This window comes from Aplidium turbinatum, chromosome 12 (assembly GCF_918807975.1).
Source record: "Aplidium turbinatum chromosome 12, kaAplTurb1.1, whole genome shotgun sequence".
NCBI lineage: Eukaryota > Metazoa > Chordata > Ascidiacea > Aplousobranchia > Polyclinidae > Aplidium > Aplidium turbinatum.
The window spans coordinates 13352929-13378508 of record NC_137483.1 but is presented as its reverse complement, the minus strand read 5'-3'; the positions used below and the strand labels follow the sequence as shown (position 1 = coordinate 13378508).

Sequence of the window (25580 nt, the reverse complement as noted above, 5' to 3'; positions counted from 1 at the left end):
TGGTATCATCCTCCGCCCAGTAATCGTGAGAACGAGGGTTCGGCGCCCGTCGAAGTCAAACTTTTTTTTTTCTTTAAATTAATTTTTGCGGTGCACAAGAGCTTTTCAAAAAAGTAGGGTTAGGGAAAGCTTATATTTTATTATCATTGCAGAATTTTATTGGCAAATAGTTATTTCGCAATCTGAATCAACCAATCTCTCAAACACTTTGGGAAAATCTTACTTTTAAAGTGACTAAAATAAATGAGACAAAAATCTCGTAGGAAAAAAAATTTCGCCCCCGGGCCCCCATCAGCTAAACCGGCCCTGGTCGCGCCCAACACTGAGATTGAATGTGAGTCGTTAAGCCTTTGGTTTCAAGAGAATTGCAGAAAAACTAAGAGAAAGCAAGATTGCAAATAGACGGGAAAATTCTTTCAGCAAAAAAGTGAATTTTGGCCGCTGTAAAAACGAGATGGAAAAGCACTGATGTAAACCTACTGTATAGAGTAAACGCTAGTCTGTTGCCCTAAAATGTACAAAACCAAAGCATGTCTTAACTATGAAATATAGTTAGCTAATCAGTAAACTGCTTCATGTTGGAAAAATGGTAGATTCATTGATCACAATGCTCTATCTCTGCGACTTTTCCGAGTAATTATAAAATGTACGAGACAGATAAAGATCATTGAGTTTGATTGAGAATATCGATCCTGTATTGATTTTCACCCGTTTGTAAAATTCATTTTATATTTGCCGTTTATAACGTTTTGTGGAAATAAAGTCGTGAAAAAGTCTTATTTGCAGATTTTGTCACAGCGTAAAAGTAGAATCTGAAGCAAATATAGTCGAAAGCGTTAAGCTCGATGAAATAGCAGCGTGAATTTTCATGTTCTCAAAGCATAGCCGTAACTTCATGAAAGAAGTCATCTCCTGGTAATCATACGGTTGGATGATTATGTTTTTGTAAAATTGTTGGTGGTTAGTTGGTTTTGAACCTTTATCTTCGGACTAACAAAGCCTTGATTGGTTATTCCTGGTAGTTTCGCATACTTGTAGAGGCTTTTGACGCAGGGCTGGTTACCGAGATTGGCAGAGTGAAGTTTTTCCGATTGTTGAAGTGTTGTTGGCGGGATTATTCCATTCACTAGGTGCCGCTGAATGGAGAGCAGTCCTTAACGTGCGTTGCTCAAGCGCACACCCCGAGAGTCGAACTTGCGCCGCTTGATCTTGAGCTGGGCGCGTAACCACTGAGCTAATGGGGCGGACAGTGGGGTGGCGCAGCGGGTAAGACGCTTGCTTTCCAATTATGCAATCCTGGTTCAACTCCCGGCTTATGCTGGTTGTTGACAAACACCGCTCACCTCTACCTAGGGTGTAATAAATTGGGTGGGCGTAGTTGCTGAAGGAAAGGTGGCCGGGAGTAAGAAACTGGCCGGCTACCCAACTCTCGTTAGTGCCGATGGCTTAATATAATGAAAACCTTATTTTCTCATCCCCCGATGCTTGGATTCTAGTATGGGACTCACCTTTACCTTTAGGCCTACTGCACAATTTACCTATACATCGACAAGCGATCGTATACACTGTAGGTGGTAGGCTAACATAAAAGTCCTGAATTTTCAAATTCACCACAGTAAGTTGCTGAAAACATTTAATTTATCTCACTCACTTCACTTTCTTCATGGAATCATGACAACCTGAGTGTGTTTCGCGAAATGTTTCAGCGATGATGAGTAACAAGTAAACGCCAAACACTGAGCGGAACTAAAATAAAAGATGAAAAACAGAACAGAAAGCACATTGCGAAAATAAATTCTCATCATTGGGTGTTACTTCAACTTCCTGATAAAGAGATATCAATCATAAAAAGTTTTACTTGTCAACTGTAAAATTAGAAGTTTTACGCGGTATAAACAAAAACAAAACTAAAAGAAAGAGGCACGTCGGTAACTTATACTTCATTCATGCATTTGAGGAAAAATCGAGAACACTGAGTCGTGATGAAATTCTAGCAGTTTGTGGATTAATACCAAGCCATGCGAGCGTATTGTTATTTGAAACGGCTCACACGACATAATCTTGTGGCAAAAGTGATCAAAGATTATTTATAAAAATTGTAGTTGTTTCACACTCTCTCTTTGAACACATACAGTATATATATGCTCAGTGCTTAAAGTGAATAGATGTTCTTCCATCCACTGAAGGAACACCTGATAACAAATCGCATGGTGTTGGTGTACTTTGTGATTCTCGCTTGTGGAAAAATCCATCACATGTCTTACGACCAAAATACTGATCAGAATATCATCCCAGCACGTTGCCACAATAACTTTTCAACACAAAATTGATATAATTTAAATTTGAGCTAGGTTTTAAATACAAACCGCAGAGACACAATCATGTTAACATAGTCTATATGAAATGCTTGTTAGAACAATTGTTGAAAAGAGTGAATAGCAGAAAATGGTAAAACTACTATTACTTCGAAAATACTATCTGATAAAAACAAACCATCATAGAAAGACAGCGTTAGATTCAAAGTTGAATGAAATATTAAGAAAATTTAATAAAAATAACAACATTTGTGATCAAATTAGAAAAATCATCATCCTTTTTTTGTTTTCTTCATGATTTTCTTGTTTCTTCTAACTTTAACTTGGCGAAAAGTTCAAAATCCTGAAAAATATAGATTAATTTTGAATATAAGATATTTTCTCAAACTACCTAAGCAAATTTTACGTCACAGCGTTTTTAGCAAATGCTCTCCAAGATAAAACAATTGCTTTCTGCCTAAAATTTGTGTTGTTTTTCTGTTGTTTTCTGCCTAAAGCTGATTAATCTCACTTTGCATACGTTCGCTCAACATTTCGCAAGATAAAAAACAAACTTTCATGTGTACTGAAACAAAATTAAAACTTTATAACAAACTATAATATAAAACATACAAAATAAAAGTCATTCACAGTAAGCAATCACCTCAATCTTGGCTAATATTGAAGAATCGATGTCGTTAGAAGGATTCTGGCATGGCTTTGCCTTGAGGGTCGATTCTCTGCTGAAGTCATCATGAAAAGATGAGTTTAATCCTAATGGATATCCACGACCGTCAACTTCTTCTGAACAATGAGAAAAAGACATTTTCTCGGAGCTCTTGAAGCTTGGAGCGTTATCATCGTCTTCATGGGAAGTGGACAGTTGGAAGCCGCTGTCACCATCAGAGCTGATCCCTCCATCACTGAATAACTTTTCCCTGGAAAACTCTTGATTGGAATAAGCGGTCGAAGCTCCGAGCGCTGATGCGTCGCTATGACGGCGAGTCCACGTAGTCACGTGATTAATTTCTTCAGACGATCTGTGACTCGGAGATCCGCGAACATCCTAAATACAACGAAGATATAAAACGATGCTGGAAGGAGGTACTCTAATGAGGTAAAAAGGTACAGATATATATTTTGGAGGTACAGATGGTGTGCCACTGTCTGCAGTTATTTTGGAGGTACAAATATTTTTATGCTTATTACACAAAACCTTGTCTGAATGATACTTTTCTCAATTCATATTTTTGACAACGACTAACATACATACGGTCAAGCTCTATATTTTCGCACTGATATAAAAAGTAAAGGGTGCCATTTAGTAAACATTAGTTTGTGGTTATTTTATTATTTATTGTACAGTAGATGCTATTTACAGTTGAAAAAACATCACGATTCCAACTCACCGGTGAAGAACTGGCTGTGGATGATGACTCAAGGCCATCGGAAGCGCTAGAGTGTTCGTCTATGGATGTGAGTGCTTCACTTCGAGTTGAGGATGGTGTCATCATGACGTCATGGGAACTGTGACGTCGAAAGCAGTGCGTCGTTCCTTTAGTTTTTTGTTTCAAGGTATCAATAGCGTTCTGTTGCTCCATGATTAAAAGTTCAAGATCCTTCTTTCGTTGCAGTTTTTCAAGGTTGTGCTGTCAAATTAATGAATAATTATTCAGTGCTTCATCAAATGACAATGAGCAAAAAATGAAGTCAAACAATACCTGTCTACTGAAATTTTATAAATTTTAATAAAAAAAATTGTTGGCATTGCGGTTTGTAGATTTAAGAGAACAAATAAGTGTTTCTGCACATTGCACGCCAAACCATCATTTTTGTTCAGCCATGAGCATTGGGTAAGATACTGCTCAGAGTTCAGTCTGTTTTTATTTCTAACCATCACAACGAAAAACAATATATGCTAAATATAGCAGATGTCTAGAAAAAGGTAGAAGCAACTGGAGTAAAAAAGCTAACATGGAAAAACATACCTGTTTAGTTGCTTCTTCTTCTGCGACTTCTTTGTCAATCTTAGCCACAGCTTCTTGCATATCTTTTAACTTCTTTTCCATGGCTGAGAAATGAGCGTGGTTCTCTCTCCGAAGTTGCCCATTTTTGGGTTCTAGATCTTTGGTGTATTGAACCATTTTGAGATGAGCAGAGTTTCGGCGGCTGTAGTAAAAAGAGTTTTAATTGAATTAAGATTGAAATAGTTTTAATTGAAGTATTAATGAATGCTAATCCATTTTTCAAGTTTAATCAATGAAACTAGATTGCTCCAGAAAGTAACTTCACGTAATTCTTTTTATACGGTTTATTGCGGACCAAATTTATCAACCTTTTTACTTCAAAAAGTGGTAGCTGATTTTTTTGTTAACGCCGTGGCGTTGTTCTATCATTTTTTTACCAAAGTTGTATGATTATTTTGAACTTCTTAGTTTAAAGTAACTTTTTTATCTTCGCATTGTGTTAAAAATATATAAATCTGAATCTGCCGGATGCACAGCCGAGTGATGAGAGCACTGGTACCGCAACCGAAAGGGCGCCGGTTCGACACCGCTCAAAAACGTGTTTTTGGTAGTACACATAAATGCATGCCTGAAGGTGGACACGAAGATTGGCTTCCTTTTCTTCCCGCCCACTTAATTTAAACTTCAACCACCGGGCGTAAGCTTGGATAAGACAAAAAAAACTGAATCTTACCAGTTTAACAAAGTTAAAAATTTCGTGGTTCTCAGCTCCTCTTGAATTTTATCCTTCTCATAATGATCAAGTATCTGTTCCCTTGATATTCTTCTGACGCTTTGGTCTTCTCCTGACGAGTTCTCGATTCTGTCTAAAAGCTTCTGTTCTTCAATAATCTGTTGCTGGTTGACAGCTATTTCTTTTAAGAGTTTGTGTTTTTGCATTTTTACCAGTTCTTGGTCGAGCTTTTCTTGGCTTACCGTTCTCTGAAAAGAATATGATGACATTAGTAACCACGAAAACAAATACAAAAAACATGAAAACGGCTTTTTGTTTCATAAATTTTGTACTTTTTAAGTCAAGTAAATATTATTGCTACAAAGCTGTCGTGAAACTAAATCTCACACCCAGTTTCTTCACAGAGATTGTCGATTTAAAACTTTGTATTTATGTTAACTGCAATTTTTATGACTACTTATGACGATAATATTTTTAAATAAAGAAAAACTGCTCCAATTGGCTTACGTCGCCCAACGCGAAGATTAATTGCGAACTCAAGATGGCGCTAACGAACAATGCACAATAAGAGAAAAAAACAAGTTTTCGCATGAAGAGCTTCACCAAACTTGCAACCGAGAAATATGAACTACCCAGTCCTCTAACTTAACGTTTGTGCCAGGATGGGTGAAAGGCAGCCGAAAACGTTTCACTTTTACATTTTGATGAAAAATATAAGCAAAAAAAACAAGTAGACAATCTAGATTTTACTTGCAAAAACGAAAGTTGTTTAGGCCACTCTTCTGTTGCCTGTTAGCCTACCTACGAACGAAGGTTACCTACACTCCTACAGTATCAAGTCATATTGGTTAATAACAGCAAAATATATTATTGAGAATTAGCATCAACCTTGATTGATCTCTGTTTGGAAGTTGAATTTAATCGAATGTCTGGCATGCTAGCTCTGTGCTGCTTCGCAACCGGAATCTGTAGCTGTTGGCCTGACGAGCAAGATTCTTCGGAGAGGGATCTAGGTTTTCTGTTAGCATTGATACATTGTGATTATGTTGAATTTTCAAGAATGCAAAGTTATAAAACCTGATGATGAGTTTAAAATATCGGCTGACTTAGGATCAAACCGTAATTTATATTTCATATTTATTTGTTTTTATTTGGTTCCCAATAACAAATGATGAAGAGAGCTTAATGCTCGTAAGAAGATCATATTAAATTCATAAAAGAGAGTTGATCAGCAAAATATCATAAGAGATTATACCGCACAGCTGTCAGTTGAGTTTGTTTTTCCAACTGGCTTCCTTCAACTTCTTAACCTTTCTTATGAATAGCGAAATACTATCAGTCGCAATAAATTACGTAAATTCATGCAATATTGACGTTTAAGTATTTGTCGTTCAAAATAGGATCAACTAAATTTACGGGGCTGAATCAGAAGATTCCATTTAATCCGATAACCTACTACTCAGTAAACAAAATTGAAAAAATATTTACATCGTTGAAGAAGCGTTCACAGACTGAGTTTCTTTCTCTAGTGTTCCTACCCACAGTAAGAAGTCTCTGTGATTATCAGAGCTGAAATAATAGGTCGGCACTTCCTGTAAATCAAAAAAAGGTGTTTGAAATGAGTCAATGTTTTACGAATTAACTTTAGCCCCTCGTATATGGCTCACCTAATTCACAAAGATTTACTTTCAGAAGAACAATGAGTTTATAGCTGAGTGACAAAACTAAGACGCTTTTTTTCAATGTCGTTTCTTACAATATTGTCAGGTATATCTTGGGGTATCTTGTAACTTGTGAACGATTTTGGATGAGAGGAATTCCTTTCACAACCTGCACCAGTGCAGGACAAGATTGCAGTCAAAACTACCCATATTTTCTCTATGAAGCTAATACTTTACTTATATTGAAACAAGGTATGGAAACACTTGCCTGCTGTTGGAGACGAAAAACAAATCGAGAACGGCTCAAGTTCTTGACGTCAGCCACTACGTCATAACCACGTAATAAGACGGCATCACAAGTCATCTCAGATTGAGGAGAGTGATAACAATATAGACATGCATCCTGCAGTATGCACCAGTATCTGGAAGAATAAAATATGCAAGTCTTATGGATTAAGCTTGAAAAACAAATTAGATTACCTTACTATATTCGTTATTGAATTTTCATCACAACAGAGAGGGTCGCCATTTAACCAAACAAAGCATGTGAAGTTGAAATCGTTTTTTGGAATGATAAAATGCAATGTGCAATAGCGTACGTATTTTGGTCATGATCCTAGCACAAAAACTGAAAAAATGCAATACTTTTGACAAACCATGAAACAATTGAAATTTTTTGATAAGGACACACGCCCAAACCGCCAAAAATCAAGCTATTTTTTATGCAATTTTTCCCTTTTATTCTTTTCTGAATTGCTAATTTGGAAACCAAACCAAATTATGCCTCTTCCCCTGCCCCCTTTTGCATGGAGCTTTTAGTAGCGTATGAAAACATTTTTAAACAATTTGTTGTAAACAAGATTCCATAAAGATAACTCATAACTGACAATAAAACGAAGGGGGATCTTTGTTAAGGAAAGGTAGGAAAGACAAGGAAAAAAACTTTGATGCCTCCTAGCAAACGATCCACAAAACAAACAAACGATTGACAACTGAAATGGAACGATTTGTTTTGAAGAAGGCTTGGCCTCAACTAGCTTGGGTCCTGAGGTCATTCGAGGTGGTTAAGCACTTTACAAAAGCAGCTTTCAAACTAACGATTATGAGATCTGATGGACCAAGCAACGCATAAAGTGTTGCGTTACAAAACACAAGAGGAAATATTACGAGCACTTTGACAAAAGTTTCTGAGAAATAACGTTTGACGCCACAAATCTCCCGGATGCGCAACTAAACCAAAACAGTAAGAAATGCAACGATTTTTTTCAGTGCTTCTCACACTGTAGCTGTGATATGTATCTGACGAACTACAAAGTTAAATCAGATGCTGCAAAAAGCAATACTCGGTCGTTTTAGTCTTTTTGTTCGAAAGTTGTGTATTGTCCTACGTAGCATCTTTACTCTGAACATCTCTTTTACCATTCGGCTAATATTGTTTAATCATTTCAATTAATACTGAGAGAATATATAAGAAGATGGACTCTTGGTGCAACACTGCAATAAAAACAAGTAAAACAATAAAAAAAAAACTTTCCCAATGAAACAAGATGGTGTTTTATTAATAAAATGATTCAAAGTAATCATTTAATATTTGTACGAGTGGATCATACAGAAATAACTTAAATTGTTTATAAAATTCTTTCACCTATGCGTGACTATTGAGGAATAATTATAAGTCGTGAATGCCTGACACAAGAAATGAAAATTCAGTCTGTTTCGTTGAGACAATTCAGACAAAATAAGCGATTATTGTATTTAATACAACGTCGTGTTAATAATATTTCGGTCTGTTCGTGTGAATCTAATGCTGTATTTGGCTTCGCTTTGTAAATAACAAAAAGCTGTGGTCAATAGTCTGTGGCATGAGTTTGTGGTACGATACTGATGGGCGAAACACGTGTTCATCGTTCTTAATTTTTGCTACAATCGCTGCTGAGAAACAGAATCATTAACCATTGCATTTCAACACGATTTCACCCCATGAATCTTTCACAACAAAAATTCCTTTTTATATGATTTCAACTTTTGATGACGGTGTCGACGCCTGATGACAATTTGGCAATGTTTGACGACGTTAAAATGATGTGAAGGTGGCAACTTTTGCAGGCCAGGCATCAACCAGGATAGTCTCAAACTTGATTAGCGTGCAAAAAAAAATTGTCTATAGGTATCTACAAAAACACCTAAACCGACGCCAGTACGCAGGCGGTTGAGCCGCACCCAGGCCTTCCTTGGCATATATTCATCTCACAAAAAGTTAAATTTTATTGATTTGCAAATGCAAATAAAACAGAATTTTGCTATGACCACACAAACTTTGCATTTATGATGAAAGTGTCTCACCTTTCCCACTGCTTCTTTTTGTTTCTGTAATCAAGAAAACCTTTGTGAGCACACGCCGTAAAGCGGCTCGCCGGCAAGGGAAATACGGCAGGTTTGGAATGTTTTACGGAAATTCCGCCTGAAGTATCATCCCCATCTAACGCTGAACTTGATCCAGCCTCCGATGTAAGCTTTCGTGCGAAAGGCGGAATGTTTGACAAAAAGCTCGAAACTCTTCGTTCAACTTTAGGCTCTGTGGTGGGTTCAGCTGCAACATGAAAATGTGATTATTTACCATTTTCACATGTCGCTAAACTCACTTGTAGCCGAGAAGAATGAAGAAAAATTGATTATGGCTACAGTACAAGTGATGCAACAGCAAGCTTTGTTCACAACCCATTAAGCTCTGAATATTGGTCACAATTATTGAAAAAGGTTTTATTGAAAACACAACCATGATATCGTCCAAAAACACATCAATAAATGTTAACTGACGCTGTTCGACCAAAAACTGCAACGTCTCAAAAATGTATATTTTACACCTCATGTGATCTGCTTCCCGCCATGTTATTTACTCGTAATCATTCTTAAATCACTTGTTGAGTTTACCTTCAAGAAGTTGAAATTTATTGCATTTTTATAAATATTTTCAGATTCCTGATGAGGGCTTAAGTTAAGCTGAAAACGTTTGACTGTTAAACTAGTTGTAAATATGTAAAATATATTGTTATAATGCTCAACCCTGTTGTATTGTTGTGTCTTGCCTGTCTTTGGTAAAAGTCAAATTTATCTTACGATTTTTTATTTTATGTACATTACAGATTTAATTTCTGACGAGGACACACGTACGTGTCGAAAACGGTAGAGTTTATTTTAATTACGTTATTTTTTTTTGTGTAACTGTAATACATTATGTTAAACCAGTTAAAGTTACTTTGTTTTGTCTGTCTATGGTTTAACAAAGCGAACTCTCTACTAAAACTTTATCTCAAAAAAGCTGCCTCAGGTAAAATCAGAACTTTTGGGTTGAAAGCCACTTACAAATTGTTAAAGTTTTCGTTCTTCGAGGAGTCACTGCTGCTTGTACTGCGCCACCTATTGATGATAGTTTGTCCATAGAAATCTTACGTAAACGCCTCTTTTTTGAAAACAAGTTCGGAGATTTCGCGTCTTGGATTTCTGCGAACAAAAAATGAATTAAAATGAAGATAGATAATAATAGTAGAAATACTGTTATTTGTTGCACATTGCCTCCTACAATTGATTCGTGTATAATATATCGTTACAACGTCTGAAAACGTCTTTCTATCTCAACCGCAGATAAATCTAACACAATGGGATATTACATTTGTCTGAAACGGTCTGAAATCATGAAATCGAGATATCAGCGGAACCACGTTTATTCGGTTATCTGACACGTTTTCAGACCAACTGGATTCCTCGTGGCCACGACGAAGGGTTGTAGTAGAATCAGAAGAAAAAAGTGATAGTGCAAAGAGTAATAATACACTTTCATACCAAGCATTACGTGCTGTCGATGCGATTAACCTAAGAACACACAAACAATTTTCAGCATTGCCAAAGGATAAATGTGTTGTGAGTTATGACCTTTGTGAGGCTGCTGGTTGTGGTGGCTGTAATAACTGGCTGACAATACGGATTTTTTTACAAATTACCTGGCAATGTCATATGATTCTAAATGACGTATTCCCAGGATAAGTAAGATTGCAATCTAGGTAACCGTGACACCGTTTCTTTCAGTGGCTTGGGGGTGTGACATCCAAGAAGCAACGCAGTCCTTATGCCAAAGCAAGATTAAAGCCATGCCCACAACAATACACTACTGGGAAACTAATTTAACCCCAGTAGATGAAAACATACGTTTCTCATCCATTTCTGCAAGCGTATCAACTCTCTTTAAACTGAAGGATGAATCATTAAAATGGTTTAATCATTAGTATCATAAGTCGAAAAGCCCAGATACGTCACAGCAGTTTGGATGATTATTCGAGTGCAAGATGATACTAACCAATAGAAAAAGATAAAGCCAAAAGACCAAGTACCACCAAAATTACTGTTATTGGGTCATTACTTAGGCATTTCTTAATCATTTGCATTACGTCATTTTTTACCATGTCGCTGTCTGCACTGCAATTTCAAAACGCTCCGATTGTTATGTGGACAGTTATATAGCTGGAAGACATCGGATAAGAATCGCGTTTGTAACCTGGAGTAATTGAATATCGTAAAAATGCTAAAGAACGCCGTAAAAACCAAGCATTTTGGTATCAACAAACACACCTGCTTTCCAACAACAAACATTCTATTTGAACTGCTTGTTACGGTGGTTAGTTTGTAGCGCAGGGTAAAACAATATAATAAACCAAGTAGCCAACTAAAGAGAATAAAGCCCAAAGCGAAGATTAAACTATGATGAAAAGATACAGCTTTGCAATAGGTTGTTTCAACGGCATCAAAAGATACGCTACAGCTAGTGGCGCCATTGTAGCCAGCGCATATCTACAGTTCACAAAATTGGTGGATATGAGAAAGTCTGCGTTGATTTGTGCAACAGAACTCGAAATCGTTTTTATTTCACCGATAAGTTTACCACACGTTGGGAATACTTAATAAAATAGAATTTACACTACTACTGCGAAATTAACACAATTTATGATTGGAAGCATCACGGTTTGTATAGAAGCTACATCGCGGCTTTAAAATAAGCCGCGATTTTTTATTTATAGATGATACAAACTCAAGATAGAAAAACGACATATTTGTATAATTACAATCACTGTATGGACTTACTTTTGCGTGTTAATAGTGATTGGATGCACACTTGCACAGACAGTGTTGTTTGTAAATTGTATGCTCAACGAACAGCAGAATTATTAAAAGGCTGCTTTGGTCTAAGTCTAAGGTACAGTAAATGGTTTGATATGTCATCATCATTATCGGCCATGCCTGAATAAGGCGTCGGCTACCGTGAGTCTCCACAACGATCGATTGTCCATACTTCTAATTAGGTTTTCAAAATTTTGGTTTGTCCATGTTGAAAGATTTTTGAAGATTTCCAAACGAGGACGTCCCCGGTGCCTCTGACCAGGAAATCGCCCCATCATTGCCGAGTGTTCAATTCCGCGTTTGCGGTAGACATGCCCGATAAGTATTGATATGTATGCTATCAAAAATAAACTGTAGACGTCGCTAACACATTTTTATCAAAGTTAATGTTATACTAATAACATACTAAAACAAGGCAATGCGCGAATAATTATTGAAAAAGTGAAATGCAGAATGATAAAAATTTAGGAAATGTTTGCTCATAAATGTGAATTTGCTCATGCTGGTTCATATGAATGTATGCTTATATGAATGTATGCTCATATGAATGTATGCTCATATGAAAGTTTGCTCATATGAATGTTTGCTCATTCAAAAAAAAATTAGAAAAGGTTGAAAATAAAACAGAATCCCTTGAATGGAATTATGCTAAAATATTTACAAGCCCAACAATTGAAAATGACGTCAGCAATCAATTATACTCAAACTTTTTAAGTGGCAGCAACATTTGCATTATTGAACGACGCAACTCATTTACATGAACAAACCAATTAAAATAAATTTGTTATGAAATCAAAGACAAAGAAGTTTCATCCGTCCAAAACACAGGCTACAGGCAGCATTTTAACAAAGGTCACTTTTCAATAACAGAGAAATGGAAAGTTTTGGTAGCTGCTTTGCAGGTCATCATCATCAACATACTTATTCAGTTTCATTTGAACAATTTCAGCAACGTTAGTTTGTAATTTCGCTTTCAGCTTTTTGACAGATCCATCCATGCAGGCTTCTGTATCTCACCTACGCAATGATATTGTAGATTTACGCAATCGCAATGCATTGTTTTTTACTGTTTTCCCGGAAGGGAGTTTGATTGATTGTTTTATACGCGGTAGTCATGTCAAACAGTCATCACGTTAGATATCTCCTTCACAAAGCAATAATCTTTTGGGAGAGTCTTTCAGCACAAAATGTTCAAAGAACAATCCATCACCTTTTCGTAATCGACTACAAGAAGGAGTTTTGTGTTGATTGTTGATGGCACTAGCGTGATGTGAACAATTTTTATTAGAAAATACTAAAAATGTGATGTGGAAATGAGTTAAGAGTTGAAAACCTGTTTCTCGGCAGCCGATTTGTAGCAAGAATTGACAGCGATAGACACCGTGTTTCGCCCATGAGGCTGGGCTCGTCAGTATCGCACCACTGCCACAAAGGTATTCGACCACCGCTTTACCAGTCAGTTTAACTCTTATCTTTGTGGATCGGTGTCTATCGCTGTCAATTCTTGCTACAAATCGGCTGCCGAGAAACATATTGTTGATTGGATGGTCTGAATGGCTAGCGTGGAAGCTACACCGTTATGGTTAGCGAATCGCAACTGCTCGCTGTACTAGTGAGTGCTCAGCCTTGTGCTGATAGCCGGGAAGAACGCCCCTTTCTTCACAAAGTTGAAAACCTCTTAGGAAAATATGTTTTAAAAAGAATAAACCTAACAAACCAAGCTTAAAGTAGGCGTATGTCGATCAAGCTATGTTTATGGATAGCCTACAAGTTGTCCACATTTCAAATGATCAATACAGATTTCAAGTCGGCATCATCGCTATTGAGAAACAGGCCATCGCATCACTTTGTTTTTATGCAATGCATAAGTTGAAAAAAGTACACTACAGTTGCTACATTGGCAAATCATTGAAGTTGGAAAGTAATATGCATCGTAAAAAAGCCATTTTAATTCAACTGATGAAGAACTGACTGTGTTTCAGACGTTGGCTGAAAATGAACAATGCTCATGTTGGTCCTCATAGCCTTTTTACGACGTTTGCTCCAGAATGTCGAAGAGATGTGACCCGTCATTGACCAGAAGCGGAACGAGAGTGAAATTCAAGTGGTCGTTATCCTGGTTTTTATTTCATTAGGTTTTGTACGTTTAAGTCAGTTTGAAGTTGGGAAAATATGAAATCGTAAGTGTGACATGAGTTATGATTGTTTTGCACAACAATTATCACACACAACACAATTTGGCTCAACGTTGAATATGGTAACCTACGTGTTTGTGAACACAGTTTTGTGTCATCGTGTGATTGCTGCTTACATTTAGTCAACTCTAAAATAACGTAAAGATTTTCACGGCTGCCAAATAAATGACATTTCAATGGTTTTTACACAGTTTGTGCTGAAGAATGAAATAGTTGAGTTAAAAAGTGAACTTTTCATGCTGTGTGAAAGAACGTTGAAAAGTGTTGGATTACTGCAAACACAAACAATTCAATCGCTTTTTTACAGTAATGTGTAATGGTAAACATGGCATGCTTTGGCAACCAGATAACTTAATGCCACGAGAAGGCTGTGCGGGGCGCTGCAATAAAAGATCAAACCAGCCAGAGCATGAGTTTCTCAATCAGCAGGATATGTAATTTTTTAAAAATTCTGTTCAAAATTGCTATTTTTCCAACTTTTGGGTACGCTAAGTAAAGCTGCATTCGACTGAAACCATAGAATACGTTTTTGTTCGACAAATGGTTTTCTAACTGGGTTAGCAAGCGATATAGGAGTTCATGAAGCCAATGTGCAGTTTACAGATCTCATTGCTTTCTTTAGGTGCTTGTGCCAAAGACTGTTTTGTTCTGCAACAATTCTGTTGTCAATGCAAAGTTGCTCTTTTTAAAAGTACTAACTGCAATGTTGAAGAAGCCTTTAGGTAAATTGAAAATTGATTGGAAAAAAATCAGTTTGAACAACATTGACTAAAGCTCGTTTTTAAATTCAGCGATGACATCGATCATACGAAAGGTCTCAGCACAAAATTCCAACCTCCGGAACTTGTGATTCATAGCAGAGATCAATCATCTGGCCTTATCCCCCGTTTTAATTATACCAATGAAAAATAACTAAACACCATAACGATGTTTTTACCATCAGAAATACTTTCTTGCTGCAAATAAGACGCAGTTTTTGTCGTCATTCATGATTCACGTAATGATGGTTGTTAGTTAGATGAACATAAAGTCAGATGATTATGTTGCTAAGTAGCTCATTCAAAATACTTTATGTCGTTAGATCAGCAGCTTACCAGGAAATAGGTTTCACGGCAGCAACAAACTTTGCTATTTGATACATTAATACAAGGAAATGCTGATTCAATCAGCGTGCTGGAGAAGTTTTCAAAGCTTTTCTAGAATAACGATTAAGCAGGGGTGTAAATTTGAAAGCTGTGATAAATTTACGCCACACATGAAAAGACTTCTCTTTAACTTAGCGGCACACTCGTTTCAGTTTGTGGAAATTGAAAAGAACCATGAAAGAACACACCATGATCTTCTGCATTCGCCTTTTCACAGCAACAAAATCAAAAACACGTAGGAAAATATCCTTAAGTTGCATAGGAAAGTCATTTGATTTGCAATTCTGTTGCACTTAATGTAAGAAATTTAAGTGTTGCTTACTCCCTGTAGTTTATCAAGTAAAGCAACATTCAATCAAAAGTAGGTGAATAGTTGGCTACTGTACTTACTTTTCAAGATTAGTATCTGCAAAAAGCAATCACTTCAGGCCTACTTGGGCAAGTAGTGATCGACACAGGGATTTGAATTATTACCATGATAGATACGAGTTGCACTTGGTTTTGATGGCTGCATTCCACCGACATACTTTCTGCAGTCGATTGGCAATGAAAGTAATTAATAAGTAAAGACGAATTTGAAACGGCAATTTATGCAAAATCTTACGTTCTGAGCTTGAGTCGTTGCTGGAAGTTACGGAAAATCTTCCCACGCTAACTTTTTTTTCAACTTTTGGACGACTGTTGTTATTTATCCAATCATTGCTGCCACTCTGAAATAGTAACAAAGCACTGCTAAGTACTGTACAATAGGTTTAGTAAATTTTAGTTGCAGTATTTTTTCAACCCTGTCATTGCAAAACCATGTCGCAAGCAGGCATTTTTTTCAAAACCAAAGCTGTGAATAAAGAAGCTTGCAAGCATAATACATTAGGATCAAACATAGGTATATCTTTTATGATTTCAGCATATGGCCAAAACACTGCCACTTTTTTGCACAAGTGTTTTTACAGTTGCTTCTTATATTAAGCGGAATGCAAGAACATAAAAGCGTCAATATTTTACACAAGGGCACAAGTTGGTTATCGCAATTGCAGCAGCAACAAGCTTAGTGTATGGTTCAGTTTTCAGCAATAAGAATATCGAAATAAACTGTACAATGTAGTTATATAAACTACTCTATCTGCAGCAAAATTTTCTTCAACCGAAAGAATAGAAATTCAAAAGTACCTTCACAATGATATTTTTCTCTGTAACCGACTGTGTGAATATAGCAGTAACCAGTTATATATGCACAGCAGCTATATTCTTCATGTATAAAGCTATATGCTAAGCCCCAGTGCCTATTGAATGCCAATCAATCAATCAATAATTTATGTTACTAGCTTATCGATTATATGATTGGACACCAGCGTGGGTACTTCAAATCATTTAACCATTACTAACCTATACAAAAATCAGCAATAACTGTAAAATAAAACCTAATTTAAGTCAACTTTTTATGCAGGGGTGATGAACCAATGACCCACACAATAATTTAAAGATTGCATGAGTCAAAATGTTTTTTCTTCTCCACAATGTTGTGTCAAAACAAAACTTTATTGTCAAAATGATGTTTATGAGATGTTTACAGAGCTATTCCTTGAATCGATCACCCGGTACGCGGTCGTTTTGTACAACGATATCAGCATTTTAAAAAGAATCATAAATTGCAACAAGCGTCCCGTTGCAGTGCTGTAGTATTTAAATCTATGTATGAGACTCTTTAAAATAAGCAAAACTCAAAGCATCCGCTTCGGAAAAATATTTTTCCAGTGAGCAACATTTAATTTTTTGTTCGAAAAGTGGAATGTTTCTGCTGCTGGTGTTTCAGCTTTGCTTGTTTTTTGTTAGAAAAGCATTAAAACACAGTAGCAAGAAAATAAATGAGCACCATCAGTCTCCATACTGGTGGTATAACACAGCAAGAAAACAAGTGTGCAAAGTGTGCGAAAAATCTTCTATTTTGTAACACCTCGTTGAAAAAACGTATCCATGGAATACAAATGTTGTACAGTCGTCTCTGTATGGAAATTTGAAGTTTGCTGAAATGCAAATTACACAAGTCCACAACGTTGTCTCTCAAAGACCGATTTGCTGACTGCAGCACACTCGCACTGACACGCTATCTAACGTATTGTCACTTGCTAGGAAACGAAACTGATTGGGAAAAGGTTTTGCAAAAACAAATAACTTTTTTCTCCATGCAACCGGTGAAAACATAAAAGCTTTCTTGCGAGGAGCAATATTTTTGGCTTCAGTAAACATGGCACGTATCACGAAAGATAACTTCCCTCCAGCTCAGGTGGCTTGCAATGATTGTAGATTTGTTTATAAAAGTAAAAATCAATTATGTGTCGGCTACTTTGTTGCACGTTTCGTCAATAGTTAAGTTCAAGTTTTGTTATGGTTTACTCAAATGCTTCGAAATTTATGCACCTAGTAGATCACATAGGCTACCCACCTTTACCTTATTTAAAGAATATTAGAGAAACTGCTGTTATATACTGTATAGTTCAAATCCGTGTAAAGCTTTTACCTATGAATTCATTGACAATGGTCGAACAGCAAAGTTTAGCACTCTAAACACTTCAACATTCAGCGTCTTCTACAACATGCTTGCGTAACTTTAAATTTAAATTATTTTTATCTGCAAATAAAATTACATTTCTAGGTTGCGATTCATGGTTGCGAGTAGGCTATGCTTCTTTACCTATGATTTCAACTTAACTGAATGGCTGACTATTGCAATTATATTTCCACTTTATGTCGTCAAATTGATAGTATTTTTTTTCGAAGGCTTTCAACTATTATCCACTTGGTTCACTATTTCAAAGAAATATTCCACTTTAAGTAAACCGTTTAACATATACATTGCCTGACGTATTAATGTCAAAATTATTGTAGTTAGCACAACAGAACCAATTTCAGACTTCTGACGCCTAACTACGTACGATACAAATATGTCTTGATAAGTACAACAACCAAGACAAATCAACAAACAATTGAACGCCGTAAAAGATAAAACATTTTGCAGGCTATGTTTTGAATGAGATTGGGATACCCAAAAATACAGAACCCAATCAACAGTGATAAGTTTACGTGCATCGCGGATTACCGGAAATTGCGATGGAATGAAAAACGTTGCATGTAGACAAAACATTGCAAAAATAAATACTGTCAGGAGTTTATTTGCATCGTTTGAAGCTAAGCATGTAGTAGCTTTTTCAGTCATCTTTTTCGGTTCTACTTACAATTAGGTGTTCAATTCACAGAAAAGGTTAGTTACGTATTTCAGTAGAAAGCGTATTGGAAAACATGAGAGGTAAGATTCATATGGGGCGCAGCATGGCCTACGCAAATACACATCTGTAGTATTCTCGTATGCCACGGGCGCAGTCAAAAAGATGAGGGTGGGAATATCATATTAAAATAAGGGATCCTCCTCATGATATAAGGTCAGACCCCCACGCACGCACACACAAAAAATCAGCTTCAAGACTCCTGGAAGCTTACACACGGCATCATAACTGTTTTTGAGTGTTTCAACTTCAAGAAAAGCGTCTATGTAATGCTTGTAAATGCCACTTTGGAGCCAAAAGCGCTTCGCAGCGTCGGAAGAGAGTTATCAATTGTAGGCTGGCATTGATTGAATTGGTGTCACTAAATGAATGCAGGAAATTAATTAAAAATATTACACTCGGAGTTTTTGTTCTGATTAGTTTGAAACAGGACACTCATTTGACAAAGCAATTCATTGAACATGTGGACAGTACACATTATTTTGATGCTTTTAACAGCGATTGACAACCTAAGAAAAAGATTCATCAGTGCAAGTCTTCTGTATCAACCAGCTGCAAAAGGGAGATACGAAGATAACGTTGTAAATCTTTCTTTTATTGCTATTTGAAAAAGGAAACTGACGTAAAATGACGTCGCTTTGTCAAAAACTTCGCTCAGCCTTAAATAATAATCGTAATAATCGCGGTCTTGTAATTGAATTTTGTCTTGTTTGCTTTTCGACTGTCCCCGGCTGAGTTCTCACGCCACGCGCAGGAAAGTGACAAGCACTGATTAAAAAATCTAAAATCAATAAATTATTGGAAATGAATCAATTACAAACGGATATAACTTTCTGCAATTACGAATTAGTACTGAGCTTACGAGCTGCTTTAAGCTCTGCACAACAAACTTCTTTCAAATTGAATAATATGTGAAGAAAAAAACCTATACGTTTCACAGCATTGTATGACAGAACGATTAATTATTTTTAGTTTAATGGTATTGAAACTTATATCAAACTGTTATCCAACGACCAAAACAGTGTGGTAGTAATGAGTCTCTCACATTGCAGGAAATTTTAACAGCATTTGTTCTTTGACGTTTATCCCACGCAGTTGAGGGCTACTTAAGAATTAAAAAAATCCAATGCTTATCAGAACCGTATTTTTCCCCAAAAACGTGCAGATTCGTCAATGAACTAACAAAAGTTGTAGCAGAAGGTGACGTCATCTCTTGGATGACGCTGCATTAGGCCTAATGGCAAAAAAGCTTGCCACTGCCAAAGACCTATATGACATGAAACTTCGAAAACTAAGAATCATTTTAAAATCATGGGGACTTACTAATGTATTTCTGTAAATCCGCAAACGGGTGATAGACTAAGTATGTTGTCCTAAGCAAACTGCTGTTGTATTACTTGTAGACGTTCTATTATAATTGCAAAGTATAGAGCATCCACTTTATACTAACAACCTACATTCTTTTGAGCGAAATGATTTTACAATGCAAACACACGTAAACTGTTGTCATTGAATTGTGCCAACCATATAAAAACCCAGACTTGTACCATGACCGTGCTTGTAGAAACCATGTCTAAGAACATTAAAAGCTACACATTCTTTTCTAACTCAAAATATTACAGACTTTAGAAAACAGATATTGGTGAAAAATTACAGCCTATATTAGCCGCAAATTCTGCTCTTGTTATGCACTTAAGCTCACATGCAATCCAACTAATTTACTAATTTTTGTAGTCACGTTAAATTTAAACATGTAAATAGTGTCTTTTGAAGGAAAATTGTTTTGGTTATCCATAAGGATAATGAGGAGCCTAATTTAGTAAGTGCAACTAAATATTACGCGATGAAAGTTCTTCAGTAGAACTGTTTAAAATAAAACAATTCAAGATTTTATTTTGTTAACGAAATATTCGTTTCGTCCCAAACTTTTTTTTGGTTTAGTTTCGATACAAATTAAGTTTTATTGCAAAGAATTTCGCTTCGACAAAATTCGTTTTTGAACACCCTTATTCTTGAGGCAATAATTCTATTCAAAGACAACTACTAGAAGGAAAAATGAATGGAAAACGAAATAGGGGCAGACCACCAAGAATTTGGACTAATGATATTGAAGACTGGTGAGGACTTAACTACAAAACTGCAGTAGAAAAATCTTACAACAGAGAAACTTGGCGTCTCATTGCCTCCAACCCTCGACGAGAGGAAGGAACTTAATGATTCTTGAGGCAGCTTTAGAATAAGGGAACTGATTGAATGAAATGAAAACAAACGGTTTGGTTTTATTTCTTTGGTCTACTTGAAACACCTTATTGCCACATTGATGAAAGTGGGAGCTGTTCAAAAGACGTAACAAACAAATACGGTTGATTTAAAATGAGTCAACAGAACAATCAAGATCTTGAAGTGATATCGTTTTGCTTTCACTGCAGTTGTAATACCTTTTCTTTTTTTTGAAAAGGTAAAAGTTTCAACTCGGAATTTGCTACGGATGAGATAAACTTTGCAGATACCAATTGCAATAGTTTAATTATATGAATGAACATTACCTGAGCAAATTTAAAAAAAAAACTACCGTTAAGATTCCCAAAAAGTTGATTTGTTGACAACTGTTAAAGCAGGCATATTCGATCAATATTCTTTGCTTTAGTTACTTCTGTGCAAACACATTGAAAAATTTTGACAAGATTTCAAGTCGGTGATATTGGACATGGCGAGATTTATAAGTTTGTTCAAAGTCTAATTACTCAAATGTTGTCATTCCTTGCAAACATACGGGAAAATGACAAGACAGTTTAAACAATTAATCAGCCTTATGAACGCTGTTGGCCCATGAGAGCTTTGAATGAACAAATGCTCAATGGAAGCACAAAACGAGAAAGCCCAGCAACCTGTGGGAAAGAGCGGTTTTTGCTAACATAAAGAAATTTGTTTTCTGAACTATTGTCTTTTACATATGTCATTAGCAGCAACGGACAAAAAAGTATAAGCTATTTGAAAACAGCTTTGCGCACTACTTTGTAATTTTGGTATGAACTGGTATAAACTACTGTCCTGTTTATGTGGGTTTAATAATACGCTGGATAATTGAGTGCAAACACTCCGATACTATCACTATTAAGGCACTACCTTGCAACGTTAAACAATGCAAACAAAAACTTCTATCTCAGGAACGCTATGAGGTTCTTGCCACGCGTGAGCATTCCTCTGATGGAGCTGCATAAACCGCGAAGAAATTTACAATTACAGCAGATAGGCTACTGTACGTTTGATGTTACCAGTACATAATTATGTAAAAATGTTAAAATGTGTGTACTGTACATAGATTCAACGATTGAAAACGTTAAATCATAGTAATAAAAAAGTGGGCTTCATTCGAATACTTTTGCCGTGGATTTAGGTTTGCAAATTCAAGTGATTTCATTGACAACTGCGCTTGCTGGCTGATTCAGTTTCAGAATATTTCCTGATTAAAGTTAATAAAGCAGATGACCCAGCCAGAACAACAGTCCTTTTTTACATCGATTCAACGAATTCAAACCTTGAATTTCTGTGGGTTACACGCTGTAGGTTTTACTACCAGCGCTTTGACAGAATATTCAAATTGAACATTGATCTTGATTGCTTATAAACATTATCAACGTTTATGTTTACCAATTTATGCCAATTCATTTTATTGAGTTCTGAGAGAAAGCGAGGGATGTTTCAAGACGGTCCAACAAAAGGTGTCAAATCTAACTCGGAACCTATTCTACAATTCAAAAATGTTCTTCAAAACATCAGACTTTGTTTTTACTTTTGTTGTAAATTTTAGTGATAATACGCAAATCGATACTTTGTTGATCTTATGCAAACAATTTTGAGCTACGTCGACTTACGTTTTTGAAAAACAAAACAAACAGTCATGTAGAGCCATCCGAAGTCAGAAAATGCATTTACTTTCCCTGATGTTGAGAGTTGGGAAGGCTTTTATATTTTTGAAACTTTGGGGTTTGCAAAACAATGATTATGTTACAGAGTGTGTCTGTGCCACCTCATACATGATATCGGTGAGTTGCAGTGAGTGCCATGATGTCGGCACTCGACGTGCACTTTCTTATCAACTGGATTTGTGTCTTCATTGAAATGACTCATAAATCTTATTTCAGTCAAACTCATTGATGTCATATTGACACAAAACAACCAATTTTTTGATGAAAATTTATTGCGCTGTTCACTTTTTGTTTCATTCTGTCCAAAACAAGATGATCGATTTTCTAACCTGAACTCGTAAAAGGCTTTATGATTTTTCCATCAACACAGTAACTCATGTTTAGTTTTCTTGCAGAAGGCAATACAGGCAAAACTGAAAATTTAGGGGCTTTTGAGTGGTGAAGATGATCACAAAAATGAACCCTCCCCCCCCAAAAAAAAAAAAAAACGATATGATTTGCCACAGTTCAGTTGATCAAGCATTTTTGATTTTACAAATAGGAAAACCGAAGTCGCAACCTTGTGGCATTTTTACTTCAAAGCAATCCCACTTCTCTTGTGGAACAGCGTGTCCATCACGATACAGTTTCTTAATTGTTTTAAATTGCTGTACGTTTTGTGTAGAATTGAGAATGAAAACTTCTTGTTGCCAAATGTTAATACAACACTTGAGTCGCCAGTGTAGCTCGCTGGCGCAACAACAGCTATTCAAACACAAGTGCTACTGGAAATTAAAACTTAACACACAAAAAGACACAATCCTGATTAAGTGGATTGAGTCACACTTGTAAAACCTTTGATAAGGCGAATTCTGTAATCATTCACAAACGTCATTCAATCGCAGCCACTGCTCACTATTATTGTTTCAACAGTTCAAATTATGTTGCACAAAAGTGAAACTAACTGAAAAGTTATAGAAAAACAAAGGAAAAACAAGGCTATTTGCGTATTGTGATCGTGGACTACTTGCCTATTCAACTTACAACTCAATCACCAGCGTAAAGCATGCAACAAATCATTGTATTTTGACACCTTGCAACTTTATAGCATGCAAAACAGTCTGTTTAGTTTGGGTGACAATATAAACGCTAAATGGGACAATAATTCAAGAGCTCGTGGAAGATCAAATAACTACAAAACAAATGACTTGATACTCTGTTTCAACCAAACTACCAAATGTTGCCATGTTATGTGGTAAGGCGATGTTGAAACGACGTACAGATTGCAAACTAAGTTAGCTGGGAAAACCCAGACCCATTCAGCTGACTCTAGTTTAGTATCCCAGGCCTTCAACAAGGGTAAAAATACACAGGTTGTTTGTCACCTGGGTGTGCGAAAACAAAAAGCAACAATGATGCGGTGCACAATAGCCCAGACACTCGCGTTGGTTTCTCAAGCAAAGCAATAGACACAACTCAACAACCTATTTTCTTAAATAGTGATAGTCATATTAAGTCAACCTAGGAGCAGTCGTGTAGGTGATTACAGTCATGGATGTTAATCACCACTGAAAACACGACAATAAAAAACAAACAAAAATTGAGAATCTGTTCAGTAACAGTATCCAAAGTTAACTTTTCTATTACCTGAGATCGCTCGAAGTTCTAAAATGGTAAAATATAGACATCTAACAAGCAAACGTACAAAATTAACGCATTTAACCTATCAAATTAAACTGTACAATGACAAAACTATAAACTTTAAAGTGACTAAACAGTGTAAATAAATCTTCCTACCTCCACTCTGTACAGGCCATTTGTTCCAGTTTTTCCAATCGTAGGTGGGCTTGCTTGTAGCATAACATCCGGCGCTGTACTTCTTGCTGTATATTTAAACATAACAAGTTGGACATTGTTGTTATCTTTTGACGCAAACATAGCGAACTGTTTTGCTAGCTGACAAGTGGCTGGCTCAAACCGCTGCCTGTTCTCTTCATTCAATTACGTTACAAATGATTCAACATTTCGAGATTACTGATTGGAACGTGGCAGACGAATCGCGTTATGTGTTAAAGATATTTTTAACTTTACGTCAGTGAATTAATGAGAAGTGCAAAAAGCTGCATGTAAATTGCTTTAAAAATCATGATCAATTTTCATACTTTGTTTTAATAGAGGAAACACAAAATGCGTATGAAAGTTAAAGTTAAACATTATAACTTGAAGATAACAAGCGTTTTTCATGGTTAGACTTATGAGCCAATATTACAATATTGACAAGTAACTTAGTTGATTTATTTTGTAATAAAGTCATATTCAAATATATTGCCGTCGCAACAAGAAAATTAATCTAAAAAATGATACTTTCAATAAACAAGAAAATGAAATATCTTCTGACAGGTGTCATACCTACAACAATGTTTGATATGAACGACTCGGTTACATATCTTGTAATCAAAGGAATTTATTTTCACACGAGTCAGTTCAATCATAAACAGCTAAAAATCGATTTCGATTGGCAAACAGCTAGATCATCTTCAGTTAAGTTTATTCAAATAGCATCTATTTTTTCGTTCGTTTATTTTCTTCGAATCTATAAATTCGTTTGTACTTTAATAAAGAATTTCAAGTTCCCCGAGGAAGATCACTTTTGCTGTTTATTTAATAGATTTATTTTTGCAACCCATTAATAGTAGAAATTGTAGGATTTGGGATTGACCAGAAGATTCAGAAGCAGCATTCTCAGTGGGAAGACATCATAAATTTATTTAAACGTTCCGAAAAGTTTGGCAATGAGAATGTTTTCATGCCACAAGCGTATTCAACTCATTGTACAATACTAAAAAATAATCAAGCCATCTTGCAGTTGCAGAGAATGGTGGTTGCAAGCAAATTAAGAAATTTGATTTTTTAAGTATCATTCTTCCTTAACAAAGCAACAACAAATACTTACTAGGCTGTGCAAGTAGCTAATTTATATCACACATACAACAACTACATGTCTACAACAAAAAATTATTTTAAAAGCTTGAAAACAGGTTCGTGGATTTGTTATATAAATGAATACTTCACTACGTATACAAGTTACCTTTAGTAGCATCACTGTTACAGTATACGCTGCCGTAAGTTTCCATGAAACTTTCATAACTCAGTTCCGATGCTTCCTGCTTCGACTTCATGATTGGCAGCAATCAAAAATTAGCCTGTAATCAAATTCTACGCTGAAAATG

At 36.1% G+C, this 25580-nt stretch overlaps 2 protein-coding genes across 2 annotated transcripts in view; one reads left to right on the top strand and one right to left on the bottom strand.

The window, feature by feature from the left end:
* LOC145781138 (solute carrier family 2, facilitated glucose transporter member 5-like) overlaps nt 1–25580 on the top strand; it is a 177474-nt gene that overhangs the window by 22518 nt on the left and 129376 nt on the right. The window lies entirely within an intron of this gene.
* LOC145781090 (uncharacterized) lies at nt 1685–25573 on the bottom strand. Its single transcript, XM_082592840.1, has 13 exons — nt 25439–25573; nt 24148–24233; nt 15769–15874; nt 10019–10156; nt 8999–9245; nt 6920–7077; nt 6483–6582; nt 5883–6012; nt 4995–5242; nt 4283–4463; nt 3704–3943; nt 2959–3360; nt 1685–2658 (listed from the first exon to the last, which is right to left on the bottom strand). Exons 1-13 carry the CDS (start codon nt 25527–25529, stop codon nt 2608–2610), a joined length of 2178 nt encoding a protein of 725 aa, XP_082448966.1. The 5' UTR covers nt 25530–25573; the 3' UTR covers nt 1685–2607.